At 42.8% G+C, this 12,445-nt stretch overlaps 1 protein-coding gene across 3 annotated transcripts in view; it reads left to right on the top strand.

Moving 5' to 3' along the window:
* Positions 1-12,445, top strand: part of CDH22 (cadherin 22) — a 100,037-nt gene that overhangs the window by 70,967 nt on the left and 16,625 nt on the right. For all 3 annotated transcript variants that reach the window (XM_031954591.1, XM_031954593.1, XM_031954592.1), the window contains one exon: positions 311-447. In XM_031954591.1, the coding sequence (XP_031810451.1) occupies positions 311-447 (137 nt within the window). The remainder of the gene's footprint in view (positions 1-310; positions 448-12,445) is intronic.

Genomic DNA, 12,445 nt, shown 5'->3' with positions numbered 1-12,445 from the left:
AGGATTATAGATTTAGAGCTGGAAGGGACCTCTGAGGCCATCAAATCCAACCCCTTCATTTTACAGACAGGGAAAGTGAGGCTCAGAGAGTTTGTGACTAAGAATTTAATGCACGCCTTCCAAATTCAAAGTCCAGAACTCTATCCACTACAATACTATGCCTTTCAAATGGGTTGAGATGGCAGGAAAGGAGGGAGACAGTGAGGCTGAGCTTCCCCTGCCCCACTTCCTTCAGATCTTCTTCTCATTTCCGTGAGGGGAGTCTCCTAGGGCTCAGAGCCACTCAGTTCTGCTCTTCCTGGGTCCCTAGGTACGCCATCGACCGTGACTCAGATTTGGAGCAGATCTTCAACATCGATGCTGACACTGGTGCCATTGTGACAGGCAAGGGATTGGACCGGGAGACAGCAGGCTGGCACAACATCACTGTGCTGGCCATGGAGGCTGGTGAGTGGGGCAGGGATGGGAATAGGACAGGGAGGGAGGGAGGCTCTGCCTTCTGGTCCTGGAAAAAACCATGAAGCTTATAGCCCTGCAGACCACCTACAGATCCAGTCCCCTTGGATACCTCCAACCCCACTCCAGTCTCTCTTTTGGTAGCAGAGGCCTTCTTTTGGTTTCTTAATGACAACAATGGCTAGGTGCCTCCCACACCACCCCTCCTTTGCATCTGGTCCCTGCCAACTCCTCTCCCCACACTCCCTTTCTTCTGTCTGCTATTACTTACTATTTCCATTACTTGAGAATTCCCTCCCCAAACTCTTTTACAATGGCCCTGGTCCACAGATTTCCTCAAGATTCTCTCCAGAACCACTAGAGACTTGCCTTCCCTCTTCCCAAACCAACCATCCATCTCCCATTGAGATCTGATGAGCCCAAGTGTCAGATGGGGCCCTCTTATTGTTTACTAATTGCTAATTAAACAGACCTGTCTGAAATACTGGGCCAGATTTCCTACCTGGGGAAAGAGAAGAAGGTAGGCAGGAAGAGAAGGACATCTTTCCCTTTAGCCCTAGTTTTCCTTCAATCAAGTACAAATGGGGATTCAATTGTCTGTCCCACTTTCTCAGGACATACCAGAGTCCTTAACCCTGAGCTGAGTCAGAGACCTGCAACAGACAGTTATTGTCAGAGTGCAGAAGGTTGAGCTGAAGAGAATGCAGAAGAGAGGATGATATTTAGCTGAAGTAGATACTAGATGTACATGCAGAGTTTGATGATGAGACGCTGCAAAGAACTGTAGCGGAATCAGGAGACTCTTTCCAGAGGATAGTGGGCTTGGACCTCAGAGACTCCATGTACTGTGCTCCTGGGGCACTCCCGCTGGCTAAGGGCCCAGAACCTTTGCATGGTTAATAGATGTTCTGTCGCTGATCTGAAAAATAGCTCATATTTCTCTCATGAGTTAAGGCTTACAAAGCATTTTCTCCTAACAAACAACACTATAAGGTAGGTAATGCAAGGATTATTATCCCCATTTTGTAGACAAGGAAATAGAGTCCCAGAGACGTTGTGACTTTTATATAGGATTGTGCAAATAATAGCATCACAGCATAATGGAAAGGGAGCTGAAATTGATATTTGATGACCTGATTTCAAATCCTGGCTTTTCTACAGTATGTCGATGGTTGTCTGCAAGTCATTTAATCTCTCTGTGCCTCAGTTTCCTCATCTGCAAAATGGAGGGTTGGGGCAATAAGGTGGGTAGAACTCTGGGCATGGAATCAGGAAGGGTTATCTTTATGAGTTCAAATCCAGCCTCAGACACTTATTAGCTGTGTAACCCCGGACAAGTCACTTAACCTAGTTTGCCTCAGTTTCCTCATCTGTCAAATGAACCGGAGAATTACTCCAGCATCTCTGCCAAAAAAAAAAAAAACCTCAGCAGAGGTCAAAAAGAGTCAGACAGGATTGAGATGACAGAACAAAGACAGAGGGCTAGACTGGATAATTTCCAAGACCTCTTCTGACTCTCTACGATCTTTTTATTTTATTATTATTTCTGCCATCCACTGGATCCACTGCCACTTGCAGTCTGCAGTGAATCTGTCTTCTTTTCGCAGTCCCTTGTTTCCTGAGCCCAGGCTCCTGACCCTGTAGTCACCCTAGAGGAGAAAGCTTATAAAGCCCCACTTAGTAAGAAAGGCTTAAAGCCAAAGGTTCCAACGCCCCCATTAAGAGAATCAAGATCCCTGACCAAGATGACCTCCATTCAGAGGGAGCTGGAGAAACTTCTCCCTGGGGAGGCCCAGGTTTCCTGCCCCTTCCCCCAGCTAAGTCCAGCCCCACTGCCCCAGCCCTGGGCCCAGTTAAGTCCCTCTGCTGAAGTTCCCTCTGTTGCTTTCAACTCCAGTTTAAAAGGAAATACAAAGGAAGAGCAAACCTCTGGGCTGCTGCTATGAGTGCCTTTGAATCCACTCCTCCCGGGGCATGAAAGGAAAAGAACAAGCAGTAACAGAGCAAGTGGCCGCCAAGCTGGGGAAGAGAGAGGAGAAACCCCCCCCCTTCTTTGCTCCCCAGGAGGCAGCTAAAGCCTCAGGCGAAAAAAGACAGACAGAGAGAGATAGGGGAGAGACAGAGACAGAGAGATAAAGACAGAAAGACAGAGACAGGATGGGGAGGGAGAAGAAGAGAGAGAGACAGAGATGGGGAGAGAGAGACAAGGGGAGAGAGAGAGATAGGGGAGAGACAGAGACAGAGAGATAAAGACAGAAAGACAGACAGACAAAGATGGGGAGAGGAGGAGAAGAGAGAGAGAGAGAGAGAGAGAGAGAGAGAGAGAGAGACAGACAGACAGACAGACAAGGGGAGAGAGACAGAGAAAGACACATACACACATACAGAGACAGGCAAACAGAAAAAGACAGAGACAGAGAGTGAGACAGAGAGAAGGAGGGAGATAGAAGCAGGGAGAAAGAGAGCCAGAGACAGGGAGAAAGAGAGAGACAGGGGACGAGAGACACAGAGAGAGACATACATACACAGAGACGAACTGACAGACAAAGAGAGAAAAAGAGAGACAGAGAGAACAAAGACAAACATACAGAGAGACAGAGGCATACAGAGAGACAGAGGCATACAGAGAGACAGAGACAGACAAGATCTGAAGGGCATTAAGCCTGGCTCCCACGTAGCCTTTTGTAGTGTCTGTTGTTCTGCTCTTATTAATGCACTCCTTTAGGATTTTAGAATGAGAAGGAACCAAAATAGCTCTGAATTCAACTCTTCATTTTACAGGTAAGAAATTGCTCCAAAGAAAGTGTCTCGCCCAAAATCATATAAGAAAGACCAGATCTGGGACAAAAGCCCAGGGCCTCTGATTCTCAGTCTAATGCTCTTTCTATTAAATTACTAAAAAGAAAACTAGAATTGATTAGTCACCTGCTATGTGCCAGCCACTGGGCTAAATGCTTAACAAATATTCTCTCACTTGATCCTCACAATGACTCTGGGAGGTAGGTACTATTATTAAGCCCATTTTACAGTTGAGGTAAACAAGTGAGTTACTTAGGAAAACACAAGCTAGTAAGTGTCTGAGGCTGCGTGTGAACTCAGATCTTCCTGATTCTAGGTCTAGTACTTTATCTACAATACATCTAGCTTCTTCTGAATTGAAATGAACTAAATTGAACTGAAAGAGAAAGAACTTAGAATAGAGCTGATGCTAGGACTGGAAGAGATCTCTTTAGGGAACATGTGATCCAGTTCTGGGTCTGTAAGGATGGGATTAGTCAAGGAGGAGGAGGAGGACCATTGGAACAGACCTTTGGAAGCACATTGACCAGAGCCCCAGTCTCTCTCTGGGAAAGCTCCCTTCCCCCTGGGGAATGACTGTGACATCCTCACTGGAAGATAACAATAGACCTGGAGTTAGTGTGACTGGATTCAAATCCTATAGCAGATATTACCTAGGTGGTGGTGGTGTGTTGGGTGAATCATTTTAGTTCTCTTGGTGGAGTTGGAATCAATGGCTCTAAGGTCTCTCAAAATTCCAAATCTATTGTCCAGTAAATTAGAGCCACCATCTTTCATGTGCATTTCGTGAAATGCCTCCAGACCCAGGGCATTGAGCCTAGAATTCTTATGGTGAAATCAGAGCTTCCACAGATCTTGTTCCCCAAACCAGAGCATTTTTAGAAATCCCAGTTTCCAGGAGAACTGGATTCCAATGGATTTTTATAAAGTATATAACCAAAGGGAGCCCTGCTTTTCTAGGGCATCCCAAAACCAGATTCACAAAATCCAGGAGGGTTGAATTACTGTATAACATAGATTTCTTATTCCATGAGAGGGGCAAATCACAACTGTATACATTACCTGCCTGATAAACTGGTGTTAGTAAAATTAATCCCTTACATTTATAGAATTACTAAATTCATCAAAGAAAAAAAGTACAACCCTCCAGCTCCGCCCCCTCTATCTGCAGATGCATTGCATCTTCCTTTGATCCCTGAAGGCAAGCAATTTAGGGATTAATATATATGTGTGTATAGATATATAGATATAGATATAGATATCTGAGGAAACTGAGGCCCAAGGAAGAAAGAAGTATCTGGCCCAAGGTTACACTTGGAGGCTGGCTCAGATCTGGGACTCAATGCCAGTTCTGATTGAACAGAAGCCTCCTCAGGAATGGTAACAGGGGGGCATTCTAGGGTAAAGGTAAGAGCCATAAGGCGTTCCAAGATATTTCTAGTCCCTGCTCTGATGGCAATGTCAGACAACTCTGACCTTGGGCAACAAATAATAATAGTGTATACGGTGCCTTAAGGTTTATAATACATTTTACATATTTATCCCATAAGAATTAGAGCAGGCTGTCTGGTGAAATTCATGGACCGACCCCTTCTCAGAAAAAACAAAACAAAATGCAAGAAAAACAAACATATAAAACAAAATACACAGACTTACAAAGGAAATCAGTTATACTGAAATACAGTTATCAAGATATTTTTCCCATTTGAGTTCATGAAGCCTCTGAAATCTATCCATAGATTTCCCCCCAGCCCCAGTTAAGAACCTCTGCACTCTAAATATCAGCCTCAATTTGCAAATGAGAGGAAATACAAGATTTCATTTCTCTGAGCCTTGGTTTTCTCCTCCATTAAATTGGGGAAATACTGTTTTAGTTGACCTTTGAGGTCCTTTCCAGCCCAAAGATTTTGTATTTTCAAATCCCCTCCAATTGCTACAGTCTGTTCTGAGGTCTCTTTGAACTCAAACATACCCTGTTCTGTGATTTGAGGCTCCTTCCAGACTACTGTTCTAACATTCTGTGTTCTAAGGCTCCTTCAAGCCTTGACGTTCTGAGAGTTCTCCGTTTCTCAGTGTGCTGGCGGGAACGGGGTGTGCCGTGCTTGGGGGTGGAGAGAACCGCTGGGGAGAGCAGGACACACTGGGGGGTTAGGGGGTGGGGGTGCTAGTTCAACCAGCCGAGCTCTCTCTCTTTCGGCAAACACAAGGTGACAAGAATCAGAGGGGAAATATTTATACACAGCAGCTAAGATTTCCGAACAAGTCAGTAAGTGTTGCAGTTCCCCTCCAGCAGGGCCGCCTGTCATACTGGATTACCTCAAAGGCCTGTGGAGCCGCTTAGTATTCTGACTCCCCTCCGCCGGTAACTTCTGAGTCATCCATTCTGCCCATCCAGACGCTCCTTCCACTGACATTATCTTTAACGTTTTGTAATCATGAAATATTAATGACCGATATTGAATTTAAAGTACAATTTGTGTCTGAATCCTCTGGTGGAAAGGGCAGTTGTAGAAGGAAAGCCTTCAAAGTGACAGCGAGAATTTTGGAGGTCTAACTGGTCCCCACTGTGGGGTAGAGGGAGGTGGGGGCAGTTCTGGGTGTCTGGGACCTGGGAGCAGCAGATAAATTCCTAGAGGCTGGAGGTCAGGCAATGTAGGACAATAAGAAGCTAATCTCATCTGCTGCATGAACCCCTAACGGGACTCTCCTGTCCGGGCTAGTTAGAGAACGAGGCTAACTAAACCTTAGGGGAAGAGGGAAAGACAGAATCACAGAACTACAGACCTGGATCCTCGGGAATATTAGAACATAGCATGTCAGGGCCAGAAGGGACTGAAAGATTGTCTAGGTCAAATGCAGCACTTTATGGATTGTAAAACTAAGTAAGATTCAGAGAAAGAAACTAATGCTGCCATTCACTAGCTTTGTGACTGAGTAAATTTCTTAATGTCTTTAAAGATTCAGTTTCTTCATCTGTAAAGGGAGAGGGGATTAGACTGTCTCAAAAGTCCCTTTCAATCATAACATTCTGTTATCCTGTGACTTAGACAATCACCTAGCCATGTGGTACCAGAGCAGGAATTGTACTAAAATCCAGTGTCTCCCAGGCCAGGAGGAAAAATCCTACAGGGCGGGTTGGGGTGATGTAGGAGAGAGTCCAGTTTCCACCAGCTGTTAAGCAGAGGTCAGAAAGGGGTAGGTAGAATGGTGTGACACCTAACTGCAATGCTTTGACCCTCTAGGACCTCTGAATTAAGGTCTATGAATGTGCTCAGAGGAGACCAAGCATATCCTCAGGAAGGCAGAACAGTGGAGAAAGTTCCAAGCTTCAGTCCAGCTCTGCTGTTCTGCAGTCCGGTGTCCCTTTTCATGTTAACATTCTAACATTTTAACATTTAACATTAACATTTGAAACTTCCTTCCAGCTCTGGCACTTTGTAATGTAAGGTCAATTCCAGCTCCAACATTCTTTGTTCCATAATATCAATTCTCTTCTAGTTCAGATGTTCCAAGAGAACTGGATCATCTGAGGTCAAGGTGGAATCATGTCCTCAAAGGTGTCCAGACATATCCCAAAGAAGGCAGGACATTGGGTCAAGGGTCTCAAGACAATAGAAGCTAGATTTGATTTCTGAGATTTGAAGGTTTTTTGCCTGTGTTTGTGTGTGTATATATAATTATATATATATATGTGTGTGTGTGTGTGTGTGTGTGTGTGTATGTGTGTATAGACACACTCACATAAATAATTATATAACATATAATACATATGTATTATGCATATATGTAATATATAATATATGTGTATGTATATGTAATATATGTGTATTATATGCATGTAATATGGATATGTGTAATATATATATATAATGAGCTAGAGAAGGAATGGCAAAGTATATACTTTGCCATTCCTTCTCTAGCTCATTTTACAAATAAGGAAAGTGAAACAAACAGAATTAAGTGACTTGTCCAGAGTCATATAACTAGTAAGTGTCTGAAGCCAGATTTGAACTCAGAAACCCTGACTCAAGGCCCAGGATTCTAACTGGCCCACTGGCTGCCCCAGAATGAAAATCTGAGAATGTGCCAATCTTCTTGGGAGAGGAAAGATCCCATAACTTGGTAGTTAGGGGATCCGGATTCAAGTCCCAGCCCTGCCACTAATTTGATATGTGGTTTAGGGCAAATGAAGGAACTGATCTAGATCTCCAAAGCCTCTTTCTACTTTTAAATTCTATGTCTTAAGGTCCATTTCAGATGTAACATTCAGTGATTTCAGGACCCAATAGGATTAATATTCAAATTGAGGAATAAATCCCTCATTTCATAACTTCCCCATAGAGACTAATTAATAGGGTATCCTCCTAGGGGCCATATTCAGTGTTTCTCCATGAACCTGGTCTCATCATCTTTTTCTCCCTCCTCCTCCATGATGAACAAGCACTTGGCACCTTCCTGGAGGTGATGGGTGGAGGGAGAGGATAGAGGGTAGGTTCCCTATTACAGGTCTCAGCTCTACTCCTGGCTGTATCTGAGGCTGGGTTTGCCTGTAATTGAGATGATAAATCTTCCTGTCGGGAGGGGAGTGAGTCTAATCAGAGCATTGTGTTTGGACGCAATCTAATTACCCTCAAGGGAGGATAGGAAGGCCGGCAGCCAGGGGAGGGGAGCCCAGGGGCTGACAGGCATTGGCAGTCGTGTCTCCCACTAAATCCCCCCTTCCTCAATCTGTCTCTCTACTTTATCTCTATCTCCTCTCTACTCCCACCCCTTTGTCTGCCTGTCTCTCTCCTTTTCTCTACTTTCACTCCCCTCTGCCCTTTACTTCCCCTTCCTCTTCCCCCCTCTACACTCTCATCTCTTCTTTTTTTTCTCTCAGTCTGACTTTTTTTTATTCATTCTACTTGTTTCTCTACTTGATCTCTCCTTCTCTACTTTCTTTCTTTCTCTTCCTCTTTCCCCTTTTATTTTTCTACCTTATTATTACCTTTCTCTTCTATTTCTTTTTCTTTATTTTTTCCTTTCCATTTCCTTCATTTCTTTCTCTCTAATCTTTTCTTCTTCCCTCCCCTACAAGCAAGGACACCTAGCCAGGTGATGTTAGTATGTCTCATGCATAGTGCCTTCCAGCCTTGGATAGTGTCAGTGTGGGCTTATCTCTCTTTATAAGAGTGGGTCAGATGGGTGTGAGCAAAAGGAAAAAAAAAAAACAAATGGGGGCCATTTGTGGAAATGGAAGAGTGTGTGTGCTGTGCATGTCTGCTATGCAAAAAGAACAGAGAGCTGATTCCTGTATAGGAGAATGTGCCTGGGTATATGTGTTGACCTATTCTGAGGAATATATGGGTATTCTGGTGAAATATGCAGTTGATATGCAGTATATTGTTTGTATAAGGCTCAGATTTTAAGAACTAGGATAAGCAGGTGCACAGTGGCGGGGGCGGGGTGTATGTATGTATGTATGTATGTATAATATGGTCAGGAGGGATGGCTGGGGATTTGTATAGGTAAGAAGTATGTTTTGTGGGGTGTGTGTGTGAGAGAGACAGATAGACAGAGACAGAGGAAGAGAGAGAGCCCATGAAGTACATAGTACAAATCTAATTATACCTATTGTATAAATAAGGAATGGAAAGCTCACAGAGGGGGATGTTTGCCCAGAATCCCACAGATAGAGAAGGTCTTAAAAGAACTGAGATTCAAAAGTGAGTCTTGTGACTGAAGTTCAACACTTCACTAAACCATGTATCTCTTCAATAAGTGAGAATGTTTGAGGACTGAAGCTGAAATGAAGGTGTTTTGGATGGTAACTGGCTGGTGGATTGTTTGCCATGTTTTTGGTTTTGGCATAGAATGACATATATGTGATTATATTCTTTGCATGTAGATTTCTATGTTATGTTAAGGAGTATATGTGAGTTTGGAGATTGGGTCTGGATGTCTGGGGAGTGGTTATATATCTGAGAAAGAGGGGTGATGTGCATGCTATGATATATAAGTACATTAGTATGAGTGGGATAAATCTGGATCTAAGATCCTATAATTATTCTATGGTCATTGAATTAAGCAATCTCCATAGAGACACATATCATCGAATCCTGTACTTTTAAGATGTGTGTGGGAGACATCTTACTTGAGGAGACTTGAAGGCTGCATTATATTCTACTAAGTCACACATTTTTTAAAGGAATCAGCAAACAACATACAGAGTGGACTTTTATATCTTCTCTACGCCTCTCAATTAAAGTTGTAGCCAAAGATATGATCAGCAATAGCACTTCTCAGCAAAAACCTGCCTGTTTCCTCACTGGGTTTTCATTAAGGACACTATGAATGTGTGCATAGATCATAATTGTTTATACATGAGGAAAGTAGGGTGAGATATTTATCTTTAAATATTTGGAAAACTATGACATAGAAGAGGTATTTGATATGGGGTTGGGTCTGGGTATCTAGTACCTTGGAGAAAGAGGACTGAAGAGGGTTGGTGTGCATGCTATGATATAAAAGTACACTATCCTGATGAGTGAGGTAAATCTGGATTTGAGATCCTGAAAATATTCTGGGGTCACTGAATTAAGCAATCTCCATAGAGACACATAAGCAGAGAGTAGAATTAGGACCAAGGTAGAGAGGCAAATTACAGCTTTATATAAGGAAAAATTTCCCAGCTCCAAAAATGGAATAGGGTTCCTTGAAAGTAATTAATTTCCATTGAGTAAGATCCATTGAGGGTAGATTACCATTTACCCTCCTTGGGACTCCCCAAGATCTTTTTCTGTTCTTCAACTCTATGACTAGCTATGGTCTGTGGACTACTTCTCTCCTTGGAGATCACCTTAAGGGCCATCTAGTTCAGGACTTCTTAAATTTTTTCCACTTGTGACCCTTTTTACCCAAGAAATTTTAGATTACCTCAGGTATGTAGGTATATAAAACAAGTATACCAATCAAACATTTACTCATAATAAATCATAATTTTGTGACTCTCCACATTCACTTACAAGTGCCCACAGTTAAATTAATGACAGAGGCTGGGATAGAGTCTACAATTCCTAACTTCTGCTATAATTCTTATTCCACACAATTATGTGTTTCCTATAAAGGGGGCAGAGGATGCCAGGCACCTTTCCATTATGTATCAAGACTCTACAGAGTCAGATTGACCCAAATATGCAATCCAGGTCAGTTCCAGGAACATTTATTTATTAAGTACTCACAAAATGCATATCCTCTCCACATGGAGGAGGGGCCTTTCTACTGGGATCCAAGGACCATCTGAGGAAAAAGAATATCTCTGAGCTTTATCTATAGGTCAGGAGTCCTCAGCTTTAATCTCTCTTTAAGTGGCTCTGGCAGCTAGATGATGCAGTGAACAGAGACCTGGGCTTGGAATGAGGAAGACTCTTCATGAGTTCAAATCTAACCATAGACACTTACTACTTTGTGAATCTGAGCAAACTTAACATGATTTGCCTCAGTTTCTCATCTTTCAAATGAGCTTGAAAAGGAAATGGCAAACTACTGCAGTATCTTCACCGAGAAAACTCCCAAAATGGGTTTATGAAGAGTCGAACACAACAGAAAAAAATGACTGAACAACAAATGAGTGGCTCTGGGCATGCCATCAATAAGGGTCATTCCTACTAGTGACACACCCTGGACTTCCTAAGCACACCGGGGCTTCCCTGCCTCACCCAGCTGCCTTCCCAGATTAATGGTGTGCCAGTTCTAGGAGGAAAGGCAGGAAAGCTTCGTGTTTAATTTTAATTTCAGAAACCGTTTAGGTAGCAGGCCTGTGCCGCTCACTGCTGTCAATCAGGCTTCCTCAAGGCTGCATCAATTAGTTTAAAAATATTGAATGTAATTTTGCCTGACACAACATATTGCAGTCACTGCAAAATATAATTTATTTTAGAAGAAGAAATAATTAAACTAATTTGCATGTCAGTCAGTTTAGCTGAGATGCTAAGGTAAGTAAGGGGGAACCCTGCCACCTTGGGATTGGGGTACCTTTAGTGGGCAGGCAGGTGCAGTTAGGACAGGGTTCTAACAGGAGGGAGATCCAGGTATGATTTACCTACCTAGCATTTGTACCTGAGGTTTCTTCTACCTCATTCCCTTGGGAGCTGTCCCAGGTACTAGCCTCATGGAATTGGAGGGCTAGTGTGGGAAGCAGATCAATATAGCTCATATTTCTATAGTGTTTTAAGATTTACATAGTGTTTTCTTCACAAAAACCTCTTGTGAAGACTGGACAATTACAATTGTCTTCACTTTGTAGATTAGAATACTAAAGCCCAGATAAAGTAACATGCATGACCATGGTCCAGATAGCTAGTAAAATGTTGGTGCAGGAATTTGAACTCAGGTTTCTTGACACTATATCTAGTGCTTTTATCATTATACCACACTAATTACCCTCATTCTAGATTACAATTAACTTTGTTGGATTAGGCTCATGAAGATAAACTAGGTCTTTTCCCCACCATCTTTTTTTTTGTCTCTGCACTCTCCCTGTCCCCTATCCCACATGTGATATATTTAATTCAGTTAAATTTAACAAGCAGTTACTAAGTACATTCTAAGCACAAAATCCTTTGCTAAGCTCTAGGAAAACAAAGACAAAAATAAAACAATCTCTACCTTCATGAAGCTTATATTCTGTTGGAGAGAAGGGATGAGTGGGAATATGAAAGCAAGTAACTAAATACATAGTCAAACAACGAGAGGGATCCAAAAATTACTTCATGTGGGAGGTTATGCCTTAGCTGAATACCAAAAGAACTAGAAATTTAAAGAGGAAGAGGTAAAGAAGGAAAGCACAGGGGCAGTCTTTGAAAAGGCCAGGAGGCCAGAGCTGGAATACTGTGTATAGGGAACAATAAACTTCCCATAAAATCACTGAGGTATGAAAGACTGAATGTCTCCCACCATCCCATCTCTTTCCGGGTTGTTTTCATTTTGAAAGAGGAGCCTAGACCAGGTGATACTTAACTGAGATGAAGGACCCAAATAGTGGGATTGTAGACATTACAAATTAAGCTGGGAGAGGGATGAAGAAGAATGCTACATCTTTAGTTTAGGAAACCTTCCCAGGGTTCCTCAAACTAGCTCTAGCCATAACTAAGGTTGGATTTGCCCCTTTTGAGTTGTGGGCTGGGGAGGGGGAGAAGAGATACCTCTTGGC

This window comes from Sarcophilus harrisii, chromosome 2 (genome assembly GCF_902635505.1).
Source record: "Sarcophilus harrisii chromosome 2, mSarHar1.11, whole genome shotgun sequence".
NCBI classification, from domain to species: domain Eukaryota; kingdom Metazoa; phylum Chordata; class Mammalia; order Dasyuromorphia; family Dasyuridae; genus Sarcophilus; species Sarcophilus harrisii.
Note: the sequence above shows the minus strand (reverse complement) of the source record. Positions and strands in the feature narration are given on the sequence as shown.